Raw genomic sequence first — 26,710 nt, forward strand, 5'->3', positions numbered from 1 at the left:
TTTACAGTTTAAATATTTAAATAAAAAGAAATTAATGTTTACATCAATTTAAATTTAGACAAAATATTTTAGTTAATAGATATAAATTGTCATTGATTTACAGTTTTTAATTTATGGTAAGTTTAAACAGCTTGAATTTTTTTATACTTAATGTTAAATTGTCAATTTTTTACACTTTTTGTATACAATAGTTTATGGTCATAATTTAATACTTTAAAATTTATCTTCATTTATTAAATGTTGTCCACCAAATAGTCAAATTAAAATTTTGTTTCATTAGGAAGAATAATTTGTTGAAAAAAAATTCAATTTTTTCTCTCAATGTGCATAGGTTTTTAAAAATAAAGGAAGCCACTTTTAAAAATTGCTTAATAATCAACTGATATCAACATTCGGAAATCTCAATGCTAAAGCAAGTATTAAATATATTCGCCTCCCCATTTAGATGTGAATAAAAATGTGTTATATACATGAATATTTTTATGAAATTGAACAAAGTATGCATGATTCTTAACTATGTGTAAACATTTAAAATTTCGAATTTAAAAATCCGTGGCACCATTTTTTTTAAATCCGCGAATGTTGTCAAAATATAAACTAGGAAGCGGCATGCACGAATGATTAAATATGTAGTTACAAGTATTTACAATAATACAATATTTACTTTATAAACAATAAAATAGGGGTACTATAAATGATAAAATGGTATGTGTACGATGTCTCTAATTTAAAACAAAAACAAAAGGCCATCTTATAGCTTTTTCTAGCAAAATTATTATTATTTTTCTTAAACCTAATACTGTGTTTTTTAGCATAAAACAAACAGTCATGAACAGGAGTTAAATTATTGAAATAATGACTTCAATAAATCAAAATTAAACGATATCTATCGAAGATTTTTTTCTCTATACTAAAAATTATGATTCTTAAGTCTTAATTTATCATGTTCTATTATCAATTCTGTGTAAGAAACACATTTTAATATCAATCTTTTTAGCTATATCTAGCAGTAAAAACAAACCCTTAATGTTGGTGTTTTTCTTTGTGTTTGTTAAGTACATACTGATGTGGAGTTGAGAAGTCGCACTGCTCACAAGACAAAGCATATCCATTGTGGACAATCTTTACGTGTCTGTTCAGATCTGATTTGTAGCTGCTCACAAATTTGCACAGCTCACAAGGCCATCTTAAAAGTAAAATGATAGTTCAAGTACACGTGACTAAAATCAGCATCCACACATTAAAAACTTTTCAGAATACATTATAGAAAAGGATAATTGTTGAAGTGTTATTTTTTTCTGGCGTTGGACTTTTGTAAAGCATTTGATGTTAACAAATACATGAAAATACTTAACAAATAAGATAAATTACTGATGTTTAATAGTCGAAAATAAGAATTCAACGAATTCATAAGCATACATACATGCAAAACCCCCCCCGTGACTACATCTCCTCGAAATTATAATAGGATAGGCCTGCCTTTTCACTTTTTCATCACCTAAAGAAATACAACTCCCTGGCAAAATTCTATTCTATAGGATTTCCTAACACCTGTTTATAAAAAGCTTAATATGAAATCTTACCTAATTCCCAAGTGAACCTTCTCAAAATGTTTCTTGATATTGGTCTTGTCCCTGGTCTTATACTCACACCCGGGCTGCTCACACTGCATCATACCTGTTCCAGCACAACGCTGCTCAACTTAGGGTCTTTCAAAAATAAGGAAACAAATCCGGGAAAATAACCGACATTGAAAAGTGTGTCATTATTTCCTTTGAAGATAACAATTACATCATAATTTTAAACTGACAACCAAACACTATGAGGATTTTTTAACAGATATCTTTTCTTCAGATAAAATAAATGTTTTAGTACAATTGTAACAACAATGTTTATTTTTATTGTATTAGTTATAAATAGTTAGGAAAATGTCAGTTAAGCCCTGAATGGTTATGACTCAATTATTGATTGTACATGAAGTAAGGAGGAATATTGGGTTTTGTTGATCTACTTGCAGCTTAAGGGATTATAGGTAATATAAAACAGTCCAAAAGAGTTAAAATTTAAGTGATCCTTACTTCTTTTTCTACTACATATTTATCATTATCTATCCTCTTTAAATTATAAATCTTCCCTAGCCCAAAATAAAAAGTTGTGTTTAAAAAAAAGATCCCAAGTTGCTCAGTAAGTTTCCTGTGGTATCATCTGAGTGTTTATTTCTCATGTGTTTGACCAGGGCAGATTTTCTGCTACATTTCGCATTGCAGAGCTCACAGAAAAATTCCCCAACAGCCTAAAACAATTGGAATTGCAAATATTAAGTAAAATTAAAAATTGTCCATATTAAATGAGATTTTGTTTTGTATAGGTAGTAATATAAAACCCAATTAGATGAAGCTTTGCAATGCAAAATATATTTGAAGTTTGGAGGGTTTTTAGTGGTTTAAGAATTAAAAGCTGTTAAGATATCTCTTATTTCTAATGACTTTAATAAAAACACTATTTTTTTAGATCTCAGCTGCTCTCAGTTATTATTTTTAAACTCGATAAACCTTGAGAACTCCTCATAAAATAACCAACTTTCCAATTAGATGAAATACGATGTTTGCTTGTGTTTTTACATAACTGTTGTATGATTTTATTTAGGAAAAAGTGATCACACCACAAGAAGATAACCTAGTTGGAAGAGTTACCATATACATTACCAGTTAAAAGTTAAAATAAAAATACTAGGTTGATTTGTTATATATTTTTTCTAAACTGGAATAAACTTTATTTTTTGTTTCAAAATTTGAAAAGACCCAAAATTGATCAGTTCCTTGGGGATTATCATTATGTTTATTTCTCATGTGTTTGACCAGGGCGGATTTTCTGCTACATTTCGTATTGCAGAGCTCACAGAAAAATTCCCCAACAGCCTAAAATATTAAAATACAATATTTTTTTTCAAATTTAAATGTCTTAAAGTTAAGACAATATTTTTTTGAGTGATTTGTGTACTTTTTATATTTCTGCTATAACTTGAATATAGCAATAAATTACTTTTAAAAGAACCCAGAAAGATGAGACTGTGCAATGCAAAATATTTTTTAATGAAAAAAGTGTATATTGTTGGTTCATATAAAGGTTTAGCAAGAAAATTAATTGGTTAATATGTTCTTCTATTAGCTACTTTTGTCCATCAATAAAACAAACAAATTTTGACAAGACCCCAAATTAATCAGTTCCTTGGGGATTATCAGAATGTTTATTTTCCATGTGTCTCTTCAGTGCAGACCTTCTAGCACATTTTGTATTGCAGATATGACAGAAGAATTCCCCAACCATCTAAAATATCAGAAAATATCTCCTAAAAACACCACCTACTGTTTTAAAAACCATAAAAACAAAAAAAAATAAACAAACAAAAATGTTTTTAAGACCCATAATTGCAAGTTCCTGTTGGATTTTCAGAGTGCTTATTTTTCATGTGTCTTTCCAGAGCTCTCCTTCTTCTGCATTTAACATTGCAGATATGACAGTAGAACTCTCCAACAGTCTTAAATATTCTATATAAACCTCTTTATAATTATTTACTTGGCCAAATAACTCCTAGTTTATTCTACATGCAAACAAGAAATGGACATAGGATAGGAGATTATATAAATTTTAGGAAATCTGTATGGAGATGTAATGACAAAAATACACTTTCCCATTAAACTTTTGATTTATTATTTTGTTTTGACTGAATTACCCCATTTTTAGTAGCGAAGCTACTCTATAATTCGAAATGTCCGTCCGTCTGTTTGAGACACAATGGGGAAAACCTGATTTTCTCGGCTCCTTTAAAAGGAAGAAGGCTGAAACTTCTTGTCAACGTTCCCATCAATATAGAGCTTAATTAAGTATAGAACATTCGTAGCGGTCTAACTGCTTTTGGGCAGCTTTTTAGCCACTTTTATTTTTCACAACTGATTTTCTCGGCTCCTGTAAAAGATATAAGGCTGAAACTTCTTGTCATCATTCCCATCAATATTTAGCATAATTAAGCATATAACATCCGTAGCGGTCGGACTGTTTTTAAGCAGCTTTTTAGCCGCTTTTACTTTTTACAACAGATTTTCTCTGATCCTTCAAAAGTTAAAAGGCTGAAACTTCTTGCCAATATTTCCTTCATTATGCAACATAATTTAGCATAAAAATCTATGGTAGTCTGACTGCTTTTAAGCAGCTTTTTAGCTGCGTTTCTTATTTCCTAGGTTTTTAAAGTCTTTGCATATTCTCTCTCTTTTTTTTGTTATGAAAACATAATCTGCTCTATAACTAACTTTGTCCTTTTGTCTATTTCATAATAGATTTTGTGCTTCGCAATTTATGGATGTTGTCATCCCTGTTTTTTTATGAGTTGTCCTGAGTTTTTGTAATACTTTATTTTGAGTTCTAGTCAAATTATATAGCTTTGAATGAGAGAATTAATACTTAACTATGATGTTTTCAAAAACCTTATAAATTATATTTCATAACTTTCCCTCTGGAAAAAAATAATAAAAGTAGCTTATACTCCACTATTGACTTTGCTAATTTCCTGTTTTATAATAAATCAATTACAATGAGTAAACCATTATGGATGGATGCATTATTAAAAAGGATAATCTGCAAAGCTTTAGAAATATGCAAATTAATTTAGCACTGAATCTTCAATAGATCATTAGAGTAACCATTGATTAATAAACACTTTTTAATACACCCTTAACCAACCTAGAAACTTTAAGTAACTCCCTTTTTAGGAAAGATCACTGTTTTATTCAAGCCTAAAACTTCCTATTTAGAGAAATTGCAAAATAAAATGTAAAACTACTTACATTCCAGTCAGGACCATTAATTTCTCTCCTAACATCAATCTTATGGAGCAGATACTCTTTGGGTGAACAATAGATAGCTCCACAGTGGTCGCACACGTGCTTCTCTGTTAATTCATTGACAATGTTTTGCTTTGATTGTTAGAAAAAAGTCTCCTTTAAAATAATTTAGAGTTTCAAAAGGAAGTTAAAAATAACTCAAAACAAAAAACAAGGTCTGTTTTATAGGGGCGATTCCTCTAGGAAGGGTTGTAAAACAGTTTTAAACCTTCCAAGGACCTTTGAGAATCTACAATGATAAGGAGAACAATATCAGTTCAGCGGTTAGCGAGATCCTTAGGTAGAGAGAGGCATATAGACACAAACAGAGACAGATAGACAACCTGTTACTTCTATATAACATATCATGAAATCTTGCAAAACATAAGGCAATGAATTCCTTCAGATCCAATTTCTTCATGGTCCTTCATATGATGTGTGTATTCATACTTGACTGTAAACTTGACATCACAAGAGCTACATCACAAGGACAAATTGATCATTCAATAAGATGGATAGGGAAAGCGCCCGGGGGGAGGGGTGGCGGGTGATCAATCACCAATTAGCAATCATTAATGAATTGGAATTTTCGTTGAGTCTGAATTTCCTTTTGGAATTTCCAACTTCCAGCCATTATAAAAATTTTAAAAGCTCCCCATGCCTCAAAGATTATAAATAAAATGTTCTAATCCTTTTAACAAGTGTTTAATGTTATTTAAATACCTAAATACTTTAGCAACTCACAATCTTTAATGCAGGTATTGACTATAAACCATGGTTCCCATAAAAAAAAACAACAACAACATTTTGTTATCAGTCTTATGAGGCATTCTATTAACATCAAGATTAAAACAAGGACCAATTTATCCATTCCTGCACTCATACGACGTGTGTTTAGCATTCATATGTTTTGCTAGTCGAAATTTTGACTAAAATATTCATTATATCCAATTATATATTTCAACACTTTTGAAGTGTTTTTCCTCATTCAAATATTGAACAAGGATCAATTTAACCATTCCTGCACTCATAATTTGTGTGTTTAGCATTGACATGCTTCGAAAGGCGAAAGCGTGTCTAAAATATTCATTATATCCAAATAAAGTAAATGTCGTCGTTATACCAAGATTTCAAAAGCGGTATCGCGATCATGTCATAACAATTTTATTGCCAAATTGTAAAAATGTTATTGCAACGCTTTCAGTGCAGTTTTGTATAATTTTAAAAATCGCTATTCCAACCTTCATGCAGAAAGATGGGAGTTAACCAATAGGAAGCTCAATTTATATAGCAGCAATACGATATTTAGGGGTTATCATATTTTGTTGTCCGTAGTAGCTTAGATATCAATAACTACTAAACCAATTGGGTGAGCTTTACATAGGTTCTTTGATAGTTTTAGGCTATTTATTTCATACAGGGCCCGTAGACGGTTTTCGATTACGAGACTAGGATCAATTTATTAATTTCTGCACTAGAACGTATGTTTAAGATTAACATGCTTTGCAAATCGAAACTTCGACTTAATTATGCTTCGTATTATATCAAACTGTCTTTTTTTAATTTTAAAAGGATCAATTTATCCATTCCTGCACTCCCAGGACGTGTGTTTGGCATGAAGGTGCTTTGCCAGTCGACGGTCAGACTAAAATATGCAATTTATTCAAATAAATGTTAGTTTTCAATATTTTTTTTTTATTTTATCTTAAACAAGGATCAATTTATCCATTCCTGCATTCATAGGACGTGTGTTTAGCATTAATATGCTTGGCTAGGCGGAAGCGAGTCTGAAAAAATGCGTTATATCCAAATATATGTTACAATTATTTCCGTCATTTTATCCCCCCCCCCCCCACCAAGAATAAATAAATTCAAGAATAAACAAGGATTAAATTATCCATTTGTACATTAACATACCTGTCTAAATCAAAATAAAAAGGCAGTTTACTCTGACTAAAGTTTTTGAAGTTATATTAATTTTTGAAGCAGATCTTTAATATTGAAAAATATGAGCACTGCAGTCGTATGAGGTTTTCTCAGCATTTATATGCTTTCGACATTTGGTAGATTGTCTAGTAAGTAAAAAAATGTTATAATTTTTTTTACTATTTTAATCAACTCTAATAAAATATAGAATAAAAAGTTGAAATCCAAAATAAGACATTGTTCAGATGTACATGCCATAATCAAAATATATACTACCAAAAATTAAGAAATGAATGATTGTTAAGATTCACATCCCAATTACCAGGAAAATGACAATAAAAATAATATTTTTATTTGTTTGAAGGACAATTGAAAAAAAACCTTAGTTTTTAAAATATGTTAATTTTATCTGCATTCCAATCATGATTATCAATTTCTTTTTAGGTAAATCAAAATCATCGGAGGGAACGTTGTGAAATGTCATTTTGTGTTTTATCCCCACTCTCCCCCCTCAATGAATTTATAGTCCTTTATCCTCTATGTATTATATCAGGTCCCAGTAATCTGAAACTTAAAAAAAAGGACTAAATTCACCATTTGTCTTCGAAAGAACTTTTGGTATTTATTGATATACCCAACCAAACCTATGTAACGGACGTATGCTAATCCTAACTATTTAGGAGTTATGAGCCACAGTTGAGATGTTGACACAAGCCATAGAGTGCCGAGTAAAGAGTAGTAATGTTGTGGTGTAGAAACAAGTAATTTGATGAAGAAAAGGGGCGAAGATTTACTGAAGAAAGGGGCGAAGACATTGTAAAAGATGAACAAGTTAACTGTTGAAATCATGGAGAAAAAGTTAAGAGGAGAAAAGAGTTACAACATGAGTCTGAGAAAAGAGTAGACCTGAGCCTACAAACTGCTTTGTCGACAGCTTATCTTCACATCACGCCACCCAATTATAGTACTAAATATTAATTTCTAAATTACTAAATTTCATTCCCACTCTTAAATACTTATTCTATGAAAATTGTGTCCAAAGTAATTAAAGTAAAGAAAAAAAGACAATTATGTCCAATAAGAATTTAAATCTGTATTTGTTCATAGGAAATCATTGTAAAGAATATATGTGCACGCAAAATCAAAAGCAACTTAAAGTTTTAAAGCCTTTTTCTTATTTCAGAAAGTAAAAGTAAGTGAATAAATAAATATTTAATATAACGGGTGGCTATCTAGGTGAGAAAATTTTTATATTTAATTTGTAACAGCGAAGTCGTTGAAAGGATATATCACTGCAAGATAAATGAACAATAAGGTGAAAATATTTATACAGTATCAAATGTTTTGTTGAAGTCAAACTAACACTAAATCATATGAAGATTGAATTTAAATTAAACAACATTTCAAATGTTTTGTCAAAGTCAAACTAACATCAAGTGACTTAATGAACTTTCTATTGAAGTAGACTTAATGTATTAAATGTTTTGGTAAAGTCAAACCAACGTAAATTATAAAAAGAATAAAGAGCTAAAGTACATAATTTAAACCTCCATTATAATGGCCTCCAATAATACTGTTCCATTTTAGGTGGATACCCAAACGGAGAACAGATCTGTGTTGTGTGAAAGACCCCTAATGCTAGAAAGACCCCTAACAAAAGACCCCTAAGCAGAACTAATTTGATTGGCGGAAAACCAGCCTTGGATAATTGGAGAACTAGTGTGCCCTACCTGTAAAGGGATTTGCTTATCACACTGAAATAAAAGGTATAGAATATTATACTCTTTTTAATTCCTTTATTGTAGCAAGGATTCAAGTAAATGTTCAAAATAATGTTTAAATAATCTGACGTCAATAAGGAAATATAATCTGGCCTTGTCTAACAATTGTTATCTTTGCAGGAAGTTAACAAGAACAGCTACAACCAAAGCTAATGAGAACAAGTCAAATAACTCAAAGCTAAATACCATCAAGGAAAGAACACCAACCCTAACAACGCAACTAGGGGATTAATTGGATATGTACTATTCTGCTGGAACCAAACTTCAAACCTAACAGAGAGCCAATGTAAGTACTTTATAGCTCATATTCTTTAATACATTAAGTAGAATGAAATTTAAGTGAACAAAGACTTTAGTATGGAATGTAAATTGTAAATTTAATTCCTTTTTATTTTTTATTCTTTCATTTCTTTATTTATAAGTGCACTTTTATTAGCCAACCCGTTCTTATTGTAACTACCTAGAATTAATATTGTTTTTTTTTATTCTAGGTTAATTTTACCGAACATTCGAGTCAAAATAACTGCTCTACTATTTCCAGACTACATTGAAAGAAACTGATAAAATGTCAAAACCACAGAAATGAAATTCCAGCGGACCAAGATTGAGTGGCTCTGAAAAGCAAAGGTGAGCCGTCCGCTACAGTAAAATTAACAACTGTAACTGTGGTACATATGAATAGTACATCTGAAAGCATTGTCAACCAGCTTTCTCCATCCACTACAGGTGTGATTTCCGACCCAAGGGACCGTGGGACTTTACAGGACCTAGCTGCGCCTTGGGAAGAGAACAGTGTTTATGAAGAATTAAACGAAAGTAAATCAACTATTGCTAATCAAAGCCATAGTAGCTTAAAGACTGCCTTTAGTTCAGCTGATCCTAGAGAACAGATTCCTCCATTACCTTCAGAATTGTTCATTGGTAAACCTAACCTGAGACCCAGATTGAAGACTTCTCTTGATGCTCAAGTGTGTGATGGTCTTGCTGATTGTGGTGACTTCATTGATGAAACATTACCCGAGTTATCAACTGATGGAGAGGATGTGAATGAAGACGACCTGTATATCGAAGATGATGTTGTAGATCAGTTCCAACTTCCCAGTGCTACTGTTTTGAAAACCCTACCCCCACTTGATGTTGAACTAAGTGATAGTGAAGAGGAGAGACCTGAATCTGCTGCTAGTATTGTTACAATTAAACCCAGCATGGCAAGATCTACTGTTGCCATGAAAAAGGCTCTTGCTGATTATGAACGTGCAATAACTACCTTTGATGTCATTTTTGTTGACTTAGAACCTCCTAATACTCCAGCTGATGAGCTAAAGGACTTGCAAAAGGATGCTACAGAGCAGAGAAAAGCTTTGATTGATACTATCTCCTTGTTTGCAGCAGAACCCCATGATGACTTCACTGCAGCGAAGCATGCTAAAGCTAACACTTATTGTACACACTATACAAATAAGATAAAGCTAATTTATATTCAAGTAAAGCAGAACGAAGAGTTAGACAGAAGACATGCTGCTGAAGCACCTCCACAGCAACAGCTTGTGCATGGTGGAGATCACCGACACCAGCAGTCTATTATATCCTCTCAACGTGTCATAAGATTATTACCTCCACTAAAACAAAGTGTATTGGATGTAAATGCTAAATACACTGAGATGCGCCTCCAACCTGTAACCTCCACCATTGAGTTGAAAGGGCTGGAAAATGCATTCAAGTCTAACTGTGACTCCATGCAAGAATGTTGCAGACAAATAGAGGAATTAAATAAAAATGCTACCTGTGCTGGAGACCCTGATTCAATAGAAATATTGGATGGTTTGTCCATATCTCTCTATAAGTCAAAGAGAGACACCAGAAAAAGATTAGATGATGTTACTGGTTCCTTTGGAATCCTCCCAGGAATGATTGAAATGAGTGGTAAAAACATAACTGTTGAAGCTCCTGTGTTTTCTGGAGTCTTTTCAGAAGAACTTGACTATTTTACCTTCTCCAAACGACTAGATGAGTATTTTAGCCAGACTGGTGCATTGTCTACTGCACAAAAACTTCTTAAGCTACGGAATGACTGTCTTAAATCCCCAGCCAAGGAATGTGTTGCATCTGCCAGTTCTTATGATGTTGCCATGCACTTGCTAAAATCCCACTTTGGTAAACCAACTATGGTCTTTATGAACAAAGTTCAAGATTTAAAGTCGTGTGGGAAGTGTCCAGAAAAGATTGTTGAAAAACGCAACTGGGTATTCAATGTTACCCAAAAGATAAAATCCTTGACGGAATTGGCACAGGATCACGGCTTAACCATGATGTTTGAGTCCACAAACATTGTAGGAGTGCTACAGAAGATCATGTTACCCAAGGATCATGAGGACTTCAGAAAGGTTATGAGGGAAGAGATGAAGGCAAAGCCAGAAATGGTAATAACCCGTGGTTACACCCTTGAAGCTATGTTAGGCTTCTTGGAGGATATTGCTATTGATACAAATTGTGATATCGATTATATGGCGGCTACCAGTTTTAGTTCATATCGTGAGCTACTCGATGGAATAAAGGGTCCTAAGCCACCTTCTGCTGAGAAAGCAAAGGAACCTTCTAAAGACAGCCGTAAATATACCCAGCCTAAGAAATATTCTGCTATGCCAATAGAGAATGATGATCTTGAGGACCTGTATGACTTGGATGAAGTGTCCGAGGATTCTGATGATAATCAGATTGAGTCTCTTGATGTTGGTGGCTTATCACAGCCTATTATGTCTAACAATACTGAGCCCAGAGCTATAAAATGCAAGTTTTGTGATCACAGCCATACTAATTTGGCATATTGTAAGGATTTCCAAGACACCCCTGTTAAGAAAAGATGGAGGAAGATCATGAAAATGAAGTCGTGTTATCGCTGTTTAAGGACTGATGCAGGATTGGATATGGACAACAGAAGTTCATGGCTGAAGAATCATATGAAAAATTGTAGTGATAAGTGGCTGTGTAAGGTAGACAGATGTGGTGACAAGGATGATATCAGAAAAAATCACATCTTAATTTGTCCTTTTCATCAAGAAGAGAATAAGAAATTTGAGACTGAGTTTATCAAGACTCTTGACAAGAGTAAGTTAGAGAGTGATGTAAAGTTTTTTCTTGCTTCCTACTTATCCTCGGCTCAGACCACTCCAGAAACAGATGCCTTTGACGAAGCTGTGTATTTAAATGGTAAGGATCCATCTACCATTGTGATTGAGCCAGAAGTTAAGGACTGTCCAATTTATCAGTTACAATACATTTCTGGTAAAAACAATGAAAAACTCCTTGTATTCTATGACACAGGTTGTTGGTCCTCAGGTTTGAGCAATAGTGCTTACTCAGCCCTTGATACTGTAACTGTGAGAGAAGGTCCTACTACCCTTCAAGTAGCAGCTGGCGCTGAGATTAATATCCCTTATGGTGAAGAAAAGTTCTGGCTACCCTTAGATGGTAAAACTGATTCTGGAAAGGATCGTATGGCAACTTTTACTGGATTGAGAATGGAAAATGTGAGCTGTCCATTTCCTAATTGGCCATTGAGAAAGGTTTATGATGATATCTCTGCCGAGTTCAACAAGCTGCATCCCAGTAAACCACTTCCTACCATTGAAGACTGTATTGGAAATAAAGATGTTGACATTATGATTGGTATTAAGTTCAATAAATATCACCCTAAATTACTATTCTCGTTACCCGGAGGTCTTGAAATAAGGCAGGCTGTTCTTAAAGGTTGGAATGGCAACCAAGCTGTCCTTGCTGGACCCCACCACCTCTGGCAACATGTTGGAGCTGCAAGTAGTTTTATGGGCCCTGGAGCTTACCTATCCTTCGAATGTAGAGCTTATCGTGTTCAGTGTGATACTCTTTGGAACAACCTTGCTCCGGTACATGAAGAACCAATTAAACTAAGCCCACCTGAAAATTGGTCATTGTTTTGTGAATGTGGAGAGCTTCTTGAGAATCCTCTAGTTGATGATGACCGCGCTGTAATTTCTGCTATGTATGCTGTAAGTGTCGGACGCCAAGTGAAGGAATTTAAACTGTTGGATGAAATAGGTGCTGAGCTTGGATACAGATGCATTAAGTGTAGAAGTTGTAATCCGTGTAAAGATGGTGAGAGATTAGAAGAAGTGTCATTGAAGGAGGAACAAGAATCATATCAGATCAAGAATTGTGTGTCTTATGATGACAGGAATAAAGTGGTAATGACAGAGCTCCCCTTTATCCGTGATCCTGCAACCCACCTGACTGATAACAAAAATGTAGCTATGAAAATCCTTGACAGCCAAGTTAAACTTGCCACTAAAGATGAAAATGTTAAGGAAGAGATCATCAAAAGTTTTCAAAAATTAGTTGATAATGGCCACCTTGTGAAAATAAGTGACCTACCTGAGGCAGAAAAGGAATTAGCTAACAAGCCTGGCTACTGGATACCATGGAGAGCTGTGTATTCAAGTTCAAGTATCAGTACTCCCTGCAGACTTGTGTTTGATGCTAGCTCAAGGACTAGAACAGGTTACAGCTTGAATGATTGCTTGGCAAAGGGAGACTCCAAACTAGCTAACCTACTCCACCTTCTTGTCCAATTTCGAAAGGGTAAAGCTGCACTGTCTGCAGATATCCGTATGGCTTATAACACCATTAAACTGAAATCAGAGTTTTACCAGTATCAAAAAATGCTTTGGAAGGACTGTTTATCTATAGATGGTGATACAATAGAGATGGTGATTCGGACATTGATTTATGGCGTAAAGCCAGCTGGCCAGCTGACAGCTGAAGGGTTTAATCTGGTTGCTGATGTTGCTGAAGAGAAAGAGCCAGATCTGAAACTTGGGGCCGATACTTTAAGAGACAAAAAATATGTTGATGATATACTTGCTGCTTATGATAATGATGATGTTAGAGATCTTGCTGGAGACTGTCTCGAAAAGACATTAAACTATGGAACAATGGAAGTGAAAGCTGTCACTAAGAGTGGCCATGAACCTGATGAGAAAGTTACCACTGATGGTGCTAACTGTGGATTACTTGGCTACAAATGGGCTCCCAAAGATGATCTGATTGGACTTGATATTAAACCATTGTATCTTGGCAAGCGGAAACGAGGTAAACGACCACCCTCTGTTGAAGGTGATATCCGAGAAGCTCTAGCAGGTAGATTTACCAAGCGTGTGATTGCTGGTACTGTTGCAGTCATCTTTGACCCGTTAGGGCTTATTGTTCCTGTTACTGGCCGACTGAAACTAGACTTAAGTGAAATATGTAAACTGAAAGTTGATTGGGATGATATGTTGCCAGTTGAGTTGCTTGATGTTTGGGTACACAATCTTCAACAAGTGCAATTGCTTGCTGACTTTAAAGTGCCTCGCAGTATATTTAATTATGATGTTGACGTTACCAATGGAGTAACACTCTTGGTAGTCACTGATGCTAGTCAATCCATAGCAGTAGCTACTGTATATGCTCAAATGAATCTTAATTCTGGAGGAAAGATCTGTAATCTTGTCATGAGCAAGTCTAAGCTGGTCACTAAACTCACAGTCCCAAAGGCAGAGTTAAAAGCTTGTAATATGGGCTGTGTTTTGGCAAATCTGGTTGTAAGAGATTTTGGAGAATGTGTCAAGAGAGTCATCTTTGCCACCGATAGTGTCATTGCCCTCTATTGGATGAACTGTGATTCTCGCCCTCTACAAACGTCAGTTAGAAACATGGTCATTGATATTCGCAGGCTATGTAATGTTGATGATTGGTTGCATATAGAGTCTGCCTTGAACCCTGCTGATATTGCTACCCGCACTGCTGATGCTTCTATGGTTACAGAAGATTCCGAATGGCAGCTGGGTAAAGATTGGATGCGAGAGGAAGTATCAGACATGCCACTTAAATCACTAGCAGAGATATCTATGGATCATGAGGAGCAACGGCTGGCTTTACTGGAGATCCGTAATTCTGGTGCCCCCGGTCTAACCCTACTGGCTTTCAACAATAAAATAAGCCTTAGAAATGACCTTAGCAACTATCTTGTTGACCCTATGAGATACACTTGGAACCACCTGTTGAGAAGGATTGCTATAATTCTGATTGCTGCAGATAAATTCAAAGGTGTGAAGAGTGGAAATGATACCATCATTCATGACAACCCAGGTGTTGTTATTGTTGAAGATAGTTACATAGATAGAGCCAAGAATTACTTATTCAAGAAGACAACTAAAGAATTATTTGAATTTAATGAATGGAAGAAAATTGATGCGCTTGGTGAGATGAAAAATGATATATTTGTTTATACTGGCAGAATACTGTCTGGTCATGAGGCTGAACTTGCCGACAATTCCTTGGACTTATCCAGACTTTCATTTGCTGTACCTGTCTTGGACCGTAACAGTCCAGTAGCATACTGTATTATGAGAACTTGCCATGAGAAACTGACTCATCATGGGGGAGCTGTATCTTCTCTACTGAAAAGTTATGAATTTGCTTTTATTATAGGTGGAAGGTCACTTGCTACAGAAATTAAGACAAAGTGTACCTTTTGTCAGCGGTACAAACTTAAAACCATCCAAATCGAGATGGGTAAACTTGATGATGCCCGTTATAATGTTGCCCCAGCTTTCACAATATGCCAACTTGATCTATTTGGCCCCTATGAGATGAAATGCCAAGTCCACCAACGACAAACACGTAACACGGAGACTGCTCAAGCCTGGGGTGTCGCAATCAAATGCTGTGCTACCAATGCTCTTGGCCTCTATGTGATGATTGGCTATGATACTGACAATTTCTTACTAGCTTTCCAGCGGCATATATACAGGTATGGTACACCGCTCCAAGTCCGCATTGATGCTGGTTCCCAGCTGATCAAAGGTTTCAAGGATATGAAGATATATGTTGCAGATGTTGCCAAGACCTTAAATGTTGAGACTGGTTCAAGTATTTCTTTTAAAGTTGCCCCCCCTGGAGCTCACAATTGGAACGGGATGGCTGAAAGATCAATTAAGGAAATCAAAGGAATGCTAAATACTGTTTTCAAAGGAAGGAATTTCTCTGTTATACAATTTGAGACAGCATTGGCCTATATTGCATCAGAACTTAATAACCTACCCTTCTGTCTTGGAAACAGGTACACAAATCTTGATGGTTTGGATTTACTTACCCCTAGCAGACTGCTTATGGGAAGAAACAAGGGTAGGACAGCTCTAGGTAGAGTTACTGTTGAAAGTCCTGGTAAAATGATGAGTTCTATTGATGATATTGAGAAAGCTTGGTGGGAAGTATTCAAAAATGCAAGGCTAGCAGATTTTTTCCCTAAGTCCAACAAATGGACCCACACCTCTCACCAGCCCAAAGTGGGGCAGATTGTTGTATTTCTACGAGATTTGTCAAATGCTTTTGGTTCCAGCATCTTCCGTATTGGCAGAATCAAGCAAGTCTTTGAGTCTAAAGATGGTGTTGTTCGCAAGGTTGAAATTGAATACAGATTATGGTTGTCTAAAACCACAAGCACTGTCATGAGGAGCCTTAGGGATGTGGCTATCTTAGAGGTTGAAACAGACCTTGACCTAGGAGGTCAGATAGAGGCTGAATTTGCCATGGACCACCTGTGGAACTACTACAACAGGGTTGCTTAAACCCCACTACAAAAATTGTACAAACTGATTAATTTATCCTGTGAAGTTTTATCAACGTTTTACCCATACTGTAATGAAGAAATACTGAATACCTACAAATTCTGATCAAGTACAAACCTCAACTGTTGCCTTTCTGTGCCGGGAGTGTAACGGACGTATGCTAATCCTAACTATTTAGGAGTTATGAGCCACAGTTGAGATGTTGACACAAGCCATAGAGTGCCGAGTAAAGAGTAGTAATGTTGTGGTGTAGAAACAAGTAATTTGATGAAGAAAAGGGGCGAAGATTTACTGAAGAAAGGGGCGAAGACATTGTAAAAGATGAACAAGTTAACTGTTGAAATCATGGAGAAAAAGTTAAGAGGAGAAAAGAGTTACAACATGAGTCTGAGAAAAGAGTAGACCTGAGCCTACAAACTGCTTTGTCGACAGCTTATCTTCACATCACGCCACCCAATTATAGTACTAAATATTAATTTCTAAATTACTAAATTTCATTCCCACTCTTAAATACTTATTCTATGAAAATTGTGTCCAAAGTAATTAAAGTAAAGAAAAAAAGACAATTATGTCCAATAAGAATTTAAATCTGTATTTGTTCATAGGAAATCATTGTAAAGAATATATGTGCACGCAAAATCAAAAGCAACTTAAAGTTTTAAAGCCTTTTTCTTATTTCAGAAAGTAAAAGTAAGTGAATAAATAAATATTTAATATAACGGGTGGCTATCTAGGTGAGAAAATTTTTATATTTAATTTGTAACAGCAAAGTCGTTGAAAGGATATATCACTGCAAGATAAATGAACAATAAGGTGAAAATATTTATACAGTATCAAATGTTTTGTTGAAGTCAAACTAACACTAAATCATATGAAGATTGAATTTAAATTAAACAACATTTCAAATGTTTTGTCAAAGTCAAACTAACATCAAGTGACTTAATGAACTTTCTATTGAAGTAGACTTAATGTATTAAATGTTTTGGTAAAGTCAAACCAACGTAAATTATAAAAAGAATAAAGAGCTAAAGTACATAATTTAAACCTCCATTATAATGGCCTCCAATAATACTGTTCCATTTTAGGTGGATACCCAAACGGAGAACAGATCTGTGTTGTGTGAAAGACCCCTAATGCTAGAAAGACCCCTAACAAAAGACCCCTAAGCAGAACTAATTTGATTGGCGGAAAACCAGCCTTGGATAATTGGAGAACTAGTGTGCCCTACCTGTAAAGGGATTTGCTTATCACACTGAAATAAAAGGTATAGAATATTATACTCTTTTTAATTCCTTTATTGTAGCAAGGATTCAAGTAAATGTTCAAAATAATGTTTAAATAATCTGACGTCAATAAGGAAATATAATCTGGCCTTGTCTAACAATTGTTATCTTTGCAGGAAGTTAACAAGAACAGCTACAACCAAAGCTAATGAGAACAAGTCAAATAACTCAAAGCTAAATACCATCAAGGAAAGAACACCAACCCTAACAACGCAACTAGGGGATTAATTGGATATGTACTATTCTGCTGGAACCAAACTTCAAACCTAACAGAGAGCCAATGTAAGTACTTTATAGCTCATATTCTTTAATACATTAAGTAGAATGAAATTTAAGTGAACAAAGACTTTAGTATGGAATGTAAATTGTAAATTTAATTCCTTTTTATTTTTTATTCTTTCATTTCTTTATTTATAAGTGCACTTTTATTAGCCAACCCGTTCTTATTGTAACTACCTAGAATTAATATTGTTTTTTTTTATTCTAGGTTAATTTTACCGAACATTCGAGTCAAAATAACTGCTCTACTATTTCCAGACTACATTGAAAGAAACTGATAAAATGTCAAAACCACAGAAATGAAATTCCAGCGGACCAAGATTGAGTGGCTCTGAAAAGCAAAGGTGAGCCGTCCGCTACAACCTAAAAGCTCTACAAATAATTTTTTTGGATAAATGCCTGAGCGATGAAGGAACAGTGAGGGCAGGGGATGGAGGCGTCCCTGTGCACTGTCTCGTGCAGCTTCATGTTGTCCAGAGATCCTGTACACACCAACAAAGTTAACAATATTTCTGGAGTAATCCCTCCCCCCCATTGAACTTTTTAATAAATTGAAAATAAAAGGGGGAGGGGGCGGGGAGGGAGGATTTGATAAATTAGGGTAGGTTATGTTAGGTTATTTTGGGAAAAGGGTCTTTGGGAAGGGAAAAAGTTATACCCTATTTTTTAGGGGGGGGGGGGGGGTTTCCTGTGCGATTTTTCTTGGAAGGGCAGTGGTATCCTTCCCCAAAATATTTCAAAACCTTCCAGGACCTATGAGAAGCTACATTGTTAAGGAAAATCATATCGGTTCAACGGTTAGCAAGATCCTTTAGACAGAATAGTACAGAGACATCCTGTTACTTTTATATAAAGATGGTAAATATAATATAAATATTTATGTTAACTTTCCTGTCAAGAAGTCGCACTGTTTACAATGATACGGAGTTCCAATCTTGTGCTCCTGGTACAGATGAGATATGTACGCGTTAGTACCACTTCTCTTAAACTTCTGCGGACAATCGGAACATATCCACGAGTCTGAGCCTGCAGGTGGCGGGTTCGTATTTAGTGAAACATTAAATCTTGGTCTTTTTAGAGACTTCAAACTTTTCAATTTAATCTGTAAGTTGGTCGGTAGTTTTTGAGATATCAATTCAAAAGTTCCAATAAAAGAAAACTATAAATTATACTTTTAATTTAGCCATTCAGCCTTTAGGTATTTTAAAGCAATACTTTTCTACAAAATTGCAATTAAGCTTCGCTACTATTGGACAGAAATTGTTGACCTTGTTCTAATAAGACTATTCACGAATATGAAGTAAAAAGTTTGGAACTTTTAAGTAATGTTTTTTTTTGTATCGATTTTCCTTTGTATAATTGGATCTTGGCTATTCCAGATTATTTATAGGACTTCTAATGCTCCTTAAAACAATGTGCGGGCATTATTTGTACAATAAGCCGTTCGGCAGCTAGCAGCTTTAAAGTTCATAATTTTTTTTGAGATAATCGATCCTAGGAACATTTTACCGAGCAACTGCAACTGCATCTAACTAAGCAGCAAAACTTTCCACCTCTTAATCATGAATGAATTCTTATTTCAGAATTAAATGTTATATTCAGTAAATATTCCTTTAACAGGGGTGGCACCATGATTCATGAGATGCCTAAAAATAAATATATTTTGTAAACCCTGTTTTCATTTTTTTCTTCTTGTTATATGAGGGATACCAGCGAAGCAGTCAAAAAAGTTGGCTCTTTCCCTCAAAGTGCCTTGTTAGGCCATTCACACACACACTTTTCAAGATATACTAAAATTATAAGGGGGGGGGGGGGGGGGTTTAGTTTGTATGCTATAGCTACAGCAGGATTAGGGCCCCACAAAGAGGTGATGCATTTAATTATTTATATCAATAATTGGGTTGGGGTTTCAGTGCTCGACAGGCACTTTAAGGGAGAGCACCAACATGTTTTTATTCAGGTTCAAGTTCTGCTAGCTGATCCATTCTAATGAATTAAACCAAAAGCCTAAATTAAAATGATGAAAATGTGGCTGTATTAAGTTTCAGTTAATACGAGACCTTTCACAGGGGCAGCACCGTGATTCATCATATGCCTAAACAAATGTTTACATTTACAAATAAATCCATTAAAACGCGAAAAAAAAACAATCATGGTAACTTTCATGCTATATTGATAACTAGCGGCTACGCCCCTAGAGGCCTCTAGTGGCACTTTGAATGTTTTTTTTATTTAAAATATCTAATTACAGAAATAATTGGTTTATGTTTCGTTGGAGTCTCTTTTTCGGGAGGGGTAATTTTTTCCAGGGGCGATTTCTCCTGATAGGGTGGTGGTACCCTCCCCCAAAATAGTTATAAACCTTCCCGGGACTTATGAGAAGCTACCCTGTTAAGGAGAACCCGATCGGTTAAGCGGTAAACGAGATCCTTCGCTACAAACAAACAGACAAACAGACAGACAAACAAACAGACAGACAAACAAACAGACAGACAGACATCGTTCTACTTTGTATTATAGATTATCATATAAGCCAGTTTCGGGCCAATGAAAAGATATTTATTCCTCTTGTGGAGTTGTCCTCTCACAAAATATTTATAAACCTTCCCTGGAACTATAAGAAGCTTCTCTGACAAGGAGAACCATATCAGTGCAGTTGTTAACGAGATCTTTCACTACAAAGAGACAGACATACAGACAACCCGTTACTTTTATATAAGGATTGGAGTCCGACAATCATAAATATAGAGTTTAGAATTATGTGGTTTATTTTTTTAGACATCTATAGTCTACAATGTTGGTCTGGCAGTACACAATATTATAGACAGCTTTCCACGGATAATAAATTGAAAAAGAATAATTCCAGTTTTGTTAACCCCGATTGATATAATGATATTTCATTTTATTACTGGTAGAAAATTGTACAGTATGTAAGTATTACGATACTTTACATAATTTTTCAGAATGGCCCAGAACCGGTTCTAATCCAAAGGATATTACTCAGTTTCGAAGCCATACTGGAAACTATTATACTCGTTACTCACCCTCTGAACTTTCTGCTGTCCACAACAAAGTGAGTGTCACAGTACGGACACTTTTTAAATTTCAATTCTCCATTGATGTGATCCAGATAGCAGACATGGTTCCGAGTCTGGACAATAAATGCTAGTCAATTCGGATTGTTTCATTAGTAAGTTAATGCTATTTTTAGGGAGGGAGGGAACATTGCACTTTAAATTATACTGCACTGGTACCCAAAGTTTCAGATGGAACTATCATATTTTTTAGTTTAAAAAGTTTGGGTACTTTTATTTAATTTTTAAAGATTGTTTTTGAAATAAAAGGGACATTAAAAGTTGAATAAAGAAATACAAAAAGGATAAAATCGTTTTATAATTTCACGTGCCATTGTTGTCATTTTATTATAGAAATAACAATGTTAATCATTAAATTGACTAATTTCCTTGTATTCACATCTGTTGCAACTATATACTTCACCAGACATATCATTTTCCTAAATGAATTTATTTTTTTATTTGGCGATAAAAATTATTCAGATATTGTTTAATGTATTACTCTAAACAAAACAAAATATTTCATTCATATGCTAGTGGATTCGCCCCTAGCGTCAAAGAACTCTGTATTCTAAGGGGTAGGAAAGAAGACAAATGTGACCTAAAGCCTAAAGTCTTAATTCTTTTAACAACATGTGGGTACTTTGATTGGTTGGTTGCTAGCTATTAGTGTCCAATCTTAGTTTCAACCCAATGATTTTAATTTAAATAAGAACAATTTTGTTTATTATTACTAGGGATTTATATCAATTTATCGCTATTTCTCAACTCCTTGAATATTATGACAAAATATAATAACTTTGCCATTTGAGATATCTTATATAACATACCTGTTTAAATTCTTCTTCTTTGCCGGATTTCTTGGCCTGTTTTAAGATCTTCAAATGAGTATTAGGAGAGGATTGGAGATGAATTTGCAAAGCTTCATAATTGTTAGAACTATCAAAGATTAAATGAACACAAACTCATTTAAAAGGGGAATATGAATATAGAACTTTTAACTAAATAATCATTATTATATCGTTTTTACACAGACCAGAAAGTTTTAGCGATTCCCATTAAGATTAGGTTTCAAATGTTTTAGAATTTATCTAAAATCTCTTAACAAAAAAAATCTTCGATTGAAAAATGTCTCCAAAAAGGTTCTTATTATGTCGTCAAATAGACACGCTATCCTCCTTTATCCTATAATTAAGAAAGATTGTTTGAAAGATGTAAAACGACAATCAGAAATCAAATTTTAATAATTGCAAGAATGTGTCATTCCTGAATTTGCATAGCTGGCAAAGATAGTGCTTAGTGTAGGGGTATAATACTTCTGTTACATACATCACTTGTTTTCCATCTAAATATAATAATATTAGTTTACAACATAAGTTTTCAAGTTTTTAATGCCAATTTACCTAATTGTAAGATTACAAATAAGTGCGATAAAAATATAACACGCTTCAAAATGATGGAATTATACTGTTGACCATCAAAAATAAAGGTCTAGCTTTAATAGCAGCTGAGTAAATCTCATTTCCCTCATAGCGTTGAGTAGCTGAAACAAATATTCTAAAAACAAAACGGTTTCTTATGCATGCAGATTTAGCCCTCTGAAGTACAATGGGCTTAATGACAGATGAACGGTCTAACGATAGTATTACCTAGCAAATATTTTGTAATATATTGTCTATTGACAATGATAAAGCAATAATTTTAATGTAAGCAACGAAAAGAAAAAACAACTCACCAATTGGATGTTCTGCCTTCATGTGTTGTTTTAGCTCTCCCATGCTAAAGTTGACCATGTCACAATGCTGACACTTCATCTCACCGTAGATGTGCTTGGGTTTCACGTTCGTGATGTCAACGGACTAAACAACAAGGATGGTTACGTCTAACTGGTAGTAGCTAAGCTTATGAAAGAAATTGGAAAACAAGTATGAAACTAAAGGGATAAAATAATAAGTTGCGTAAGTAAACGGTTGACAAAGACGAAAAACAAGTTAAGTTTTCCTGAACACTGATGCCTTTTTAAAATGAATAAATACTGTCCTTTTTTGTAAAAAAAAAACTTTTTGATATCATTGTTTTCGAGGGTCAAACAAGTGACAAGAAGGCTTTAAATAAACTTTTTTAGTTGATTGTTAAAAATAAATGTATCTATTAAAGTAAGAATTAATTTACCCCAACTACGTGTCTTCAAGCTTGACTACCTACCATCACCCAGGCTCCCGTAAACCAAAAAAAGACAGAACTTGCAAGAGAAAAGACAGAGCTTGAAGACAACAGACACATCTTGCAAGTAGTACTTTTTAAAATATTTGTTGCGCATTTTCTCGAAATTTTACCTTATGATGCTGATTTGACATGTGGAATTGTAGATCACTCAAAGTTTGGGTCTCAAACATGCAATTCTTCTTGATACACAGATATATCTCATTCTAAAGAAAAGATATATTCAATGTAGGATCATTTTGTTTGTTGGAAAAAGGACTACGCGAGTTTGTAATTAAAAAGTACAGTAGTCAAGCTCATATTCAAAGCATTCCTTTTTAATGCTATTTAATATTTGCTATTTAAAAGAAAAAAAATTAAAACCCTCTAGTTTAGACGGTGATAAACTAACAAAAAACACAATAATTTTAGTATTAAAGTCTAAGAAAATTGGTTTGCCTTTAAAATTCGTATTATTTCTTTGTTATTTAAATTACAGCAAAATTGTACATAATACACTCACTTGTACACACAATGATTTTCATTCTAGAGGATAATTTTCATTTGTTCTTTATATGAAATGTCAGTTAAATCTTAAGCCTTACCTGAGTATCTGTTTGAATAACATAGGGTATTTCCACCGGCTCATGGAAGTCGAACATGTGGAGACGAATAGGAGGAATGGACTTGTGGCTGTAGTTGCAGGCCTGGCACTTGAGGGCTCTCAGCTTGTTGTTGTGGTACTTCTCCTTGTGGTCAGCATATGCCTTGGCTTAAACAAATTTTCCGTCAGATAAAGGTGAAAGAATCATTCGTTGCTTTCAAACAAAGTACCTTGTTGAGCACCGAATCCCGCCTTATTTTTAATATAGATTGAAAATAAGGAGGAGGGGGTTAGTTTTTCGTTTTGTTTTGTTTTTAGGATTAGGGCAACGAAAATATATATCCAACAGGATTAGACCCCCAAAACAAGGTTGTTTATAGGAAATTAACAACCCACACACCAATTTTAATTTAGATTAAGAATAAGGATGTGCTTAGCAGGCACTTTCTGTGAAAGTACATTTCAATCAACTGTTGACAACATTAATAAAACCAAAGATCATAAAGCATAAATTAGGACAAACGAAAGTTGGCAACTTTAGTGTGGCAGTGTTCTTGAAATTGTCGAGTATTAATTAGAAAAGTCTTAACAATTCCATGTTTATCATCCGTAAAATAAAATAGGTTTAGAGTACTAGACTTTTTTTTAAATGACAATACATCATTAATCCTATTAGTCAAAGAAATCATTATTTCAATAATATAGTTGTGTCATTGACTTAGTATTACACAAGATATAAAGCAAAAACTTACAAACACAGAAAACTTTTTACTGATTATAAAAATCCTTACCTTCTTTGAAAGTTCTATTGCAGAGATCACATTTGTATTTAGTCTCCAGCTGATGCACAATCTCCTTATGTCTTTCCAGGGTGCCGTACTTAAACTTCTTGCCGCAAATATCGCACTCAAATTTAGTCCTGATAGCAGCCTTTTGACCCTTCTCTTTTTTAGTCTTCTTGGTGCGGCTGCCCCGAGTCTTAGGTTTCTCCTCCTCCTCTGACATATAATCAGCATCGTTATCATCGTCGTATGTTTCAAAAGCTTCAAAATCTGGATCACCTTCACCTTCAACCTCTTCGGCGTATGTGGCGTCAAACCCGTCGTCATATTCGTCCTGTTCCAGTTTGGGAACCATCATATACTCGAAGGCCTCTTTTGCCTCCTCCTTAACATCCCGCTCTCTCTTCGCCTGCGGTGGAAAAAGTTTATTAAATGTAATAAAATACTAAATTTTGATAAGTTATTTTTGAATAAATCACTAAAATTTTAAAATTTCTAACAATTAACAAGGAAGTCAAAGAAATTTTTTCTAACCTATTGACAATTAGAAGTTTCAATGTTCATTTCTTTTAATAACTCACTAGCGGCTACGCCCCTAGAGGCCTCTATTGGCCCAAAAGGTCTTAAGGGGGGTTGGAAGTCGACCCCCTTCTTTTCATTGTAACTTTAAAAAGAAATGAAAAAAATTGTGCGGGTAACCCTCCCCAAAAAGAGTTATAAACATTAATAGGACATATGTGAGGCTACCCTGTAAAGGAGAACAATATTGGTTCTTTGGAAAAAGTCCCCTTTTGTATAAATATTAAATAAGCAAATTCACTTACCTTTTTCACTTCTGGACCATACAGGGTCCTCCTGAGATTGTGAACATTAAAATCAATGTGATCAATTTTTGTTTTCATGGCCATCAGATCCACGGACATGTTATCCAAGTGATCCCTACAATTTAGTGCATTTATTTCGCTATTCACCATGTCTTGATATAGACTGAAAACTATTGCTTGAGAAATAAAATTCCTTCGACTGATATAATAAAGGTTTTAAAAAAATAAAGTAAAGTAATAGGTATAAACTGCAAGAAAAATGTTAAAACTAAGAACATGGTTTTTGAAATAGAAAAAATTAGTATATTCTTTAAAAATTGGTATCTAATAAAGATAATTGTGATTTTAATAAAAAAAAACATTCCTTATTTACATTAAAAAATATTAGGTCTGGCCTTTACTGATAGAAAGTCAAATGGCATAAAAAATAAATCTTTACTATTTATGCCACGAAAAAAACTCACAATATTATATACAAAATAATGTGAGGTCATAATATTTTATAACAATTGTACTATTCTTGAATTTAAATGTACTATGCCTGTAATTTTCTTCAGATGGAATATTCTCGGACATAATTTGAACTAAAGCAGCGGAAATTTCATCAAATCTGTTTTCACTTTCTTTTATCATCATTTGAAGTCTTTCCATTTTTTCCTGTTATCATAGAAAAGCTATAGATTATTTATGAGACAGGTTGCTTATTTTGATTGAATTAACCGCAACATTAAATTCAATCTTTGGCTAAATATTTTTGCAATTAAAAATTATTTATCAGCATGCAATTTTCTTCGCTTTTTCAAAATATTTTTATCTTTTCAGAGAGAAAAAGATAAGTGTCGCGTAATTTTAATTCTAAAGTTTTCTATTCCTTGCAACCACTTGAGCCCGAAGTGTTTGAAATGATCTGCTTAACCATGGCTCCAGTTTCTGGATCCATAATCTCCATGGCTTCTCCAGCCATGCTCAAATTTTCAGGATAACCACTGTTAATAATGTTTACCAGTTGAAGGAGGCAGTTGGAAATAAGGTTAATGAATTCCATAAGAACGAATCATTGCAGTAACTGATTAACAATTAACTGATAAGGACATGGAAAATCACTAAGTTTCATATTAATCTAACCTAACCTTATACAAAATATTCAATCTTCTCTTAAGCAAGCCAAATATTTTTTTTTAATCAACAGGCTTTTATAAAAAGAGATGACTATAAAAAATTGTTGAAGAGTTAGATTAACTCTCTAAATTATCACGGGGCTTATTTCATTCTTCAACTGGTAATGTGCCTGGGTGTCGGTTTCCCCTCCATTTGTTCGTGGTAACCGCTCCCAGCAGCTTTGGCGGCGTCCATATTATCATGGAAGCCGCCCCGCGGCTTTTCTTCCACATTGTCGTCATAATACGACTGCTGCTCCATTTTTATCATTTTGAAG

General features: G+C 34.2%; 2 protein-coding genes across 6 annotated transcripts; both read right to left on the bottom strand.

The window, feature by feature from the left end:
- Positions 1-824: 824 nt before the first annotated feature.
- Positions 825-5,241, bottom strand: LOC145335248 (histone H4 transcription factor-like). The gene is made up of 5 exons (XM_080180986.1): positions 5,229-5,241; positions 4,842-4,945; positions 2,193-2,293; positions 1,584-1,676; positions 825-1,186 (listed from the first exon to the last, which is right to left on the bottom strand). Exons 1-5 carry the CDS (start codon positions 5,239-5,241, stop codon positions 1,024-1,026), a joined length of 474 nt encoding a protein of 157 aa, XP_080037112.1. The 3' UTR covers positions 825-1,023.
- On the bottom strand, positions 5,228-26,703 carry LOC145304163 (zinc finger protein 711-like). Of its 5 annotated transcripts, none has more exons than XM_080145933.1 (17): positions 26,564-26,703; positions 26,144-26,261; positions 25,817-25,929; positions 25,276-25,390; positions 24,461-24,860; positions 23,671-23,837; positions 23,200-23,292; positions 22,599-22,722; positions 22,130-22,208; positions 21,694-21,802; positions 21,253-21,303; positions 20,834-20,940; positions 19,400-19,435; positions 18,679-18,814; positions 18,189-18,269; positions 5,751-5,806; positions 5,228-5,354 (listed from the first exon to the last, which is right to left on the bottom strand). In XM_080145933.1, exons 1-17 carry the CDS (start codon positions 26,701-26,703, stop codon positions 5,243-5,245), a joined length of 2,037 nt encoding a protein of 678 aa, XP_080002059.1. In that variant the 3' UTR covers positions 5,228-5,242. The 5 variants fall into 5 exon arrangements, with proteins under 5 accessions (XP_080002059.1, XP_080002058.1, XP_080002057.1 ...); XM_080145932.1 differs by lacking the exon at positions 5,751-5,806 and adding an exon at positions 5,899-5,954; XM_080145931.1 differs by lacking the exon at positions 5,751-5,806 and adding an exon at positions 6,467-6,522.
- Positions 26,704-26,710: the final 7 nt, after the last annotated feature.

The sequence above is a fragment of the Acartia tonsa genome, chromosome 13 (genome assembly GCF_053477335.1).
Source record: "Acartia tonsa isolate MP-2025a chromosome 13, ASM5347733v1, whole genome shotgun sequence".
Classification (NCBI taxonomy): domain Eukaryota; kingdom Metazoa; phylum Arthropoda; class Copepoda; order Calanoida; family Acartiidae; genus Acartia; species Acartia tonsa.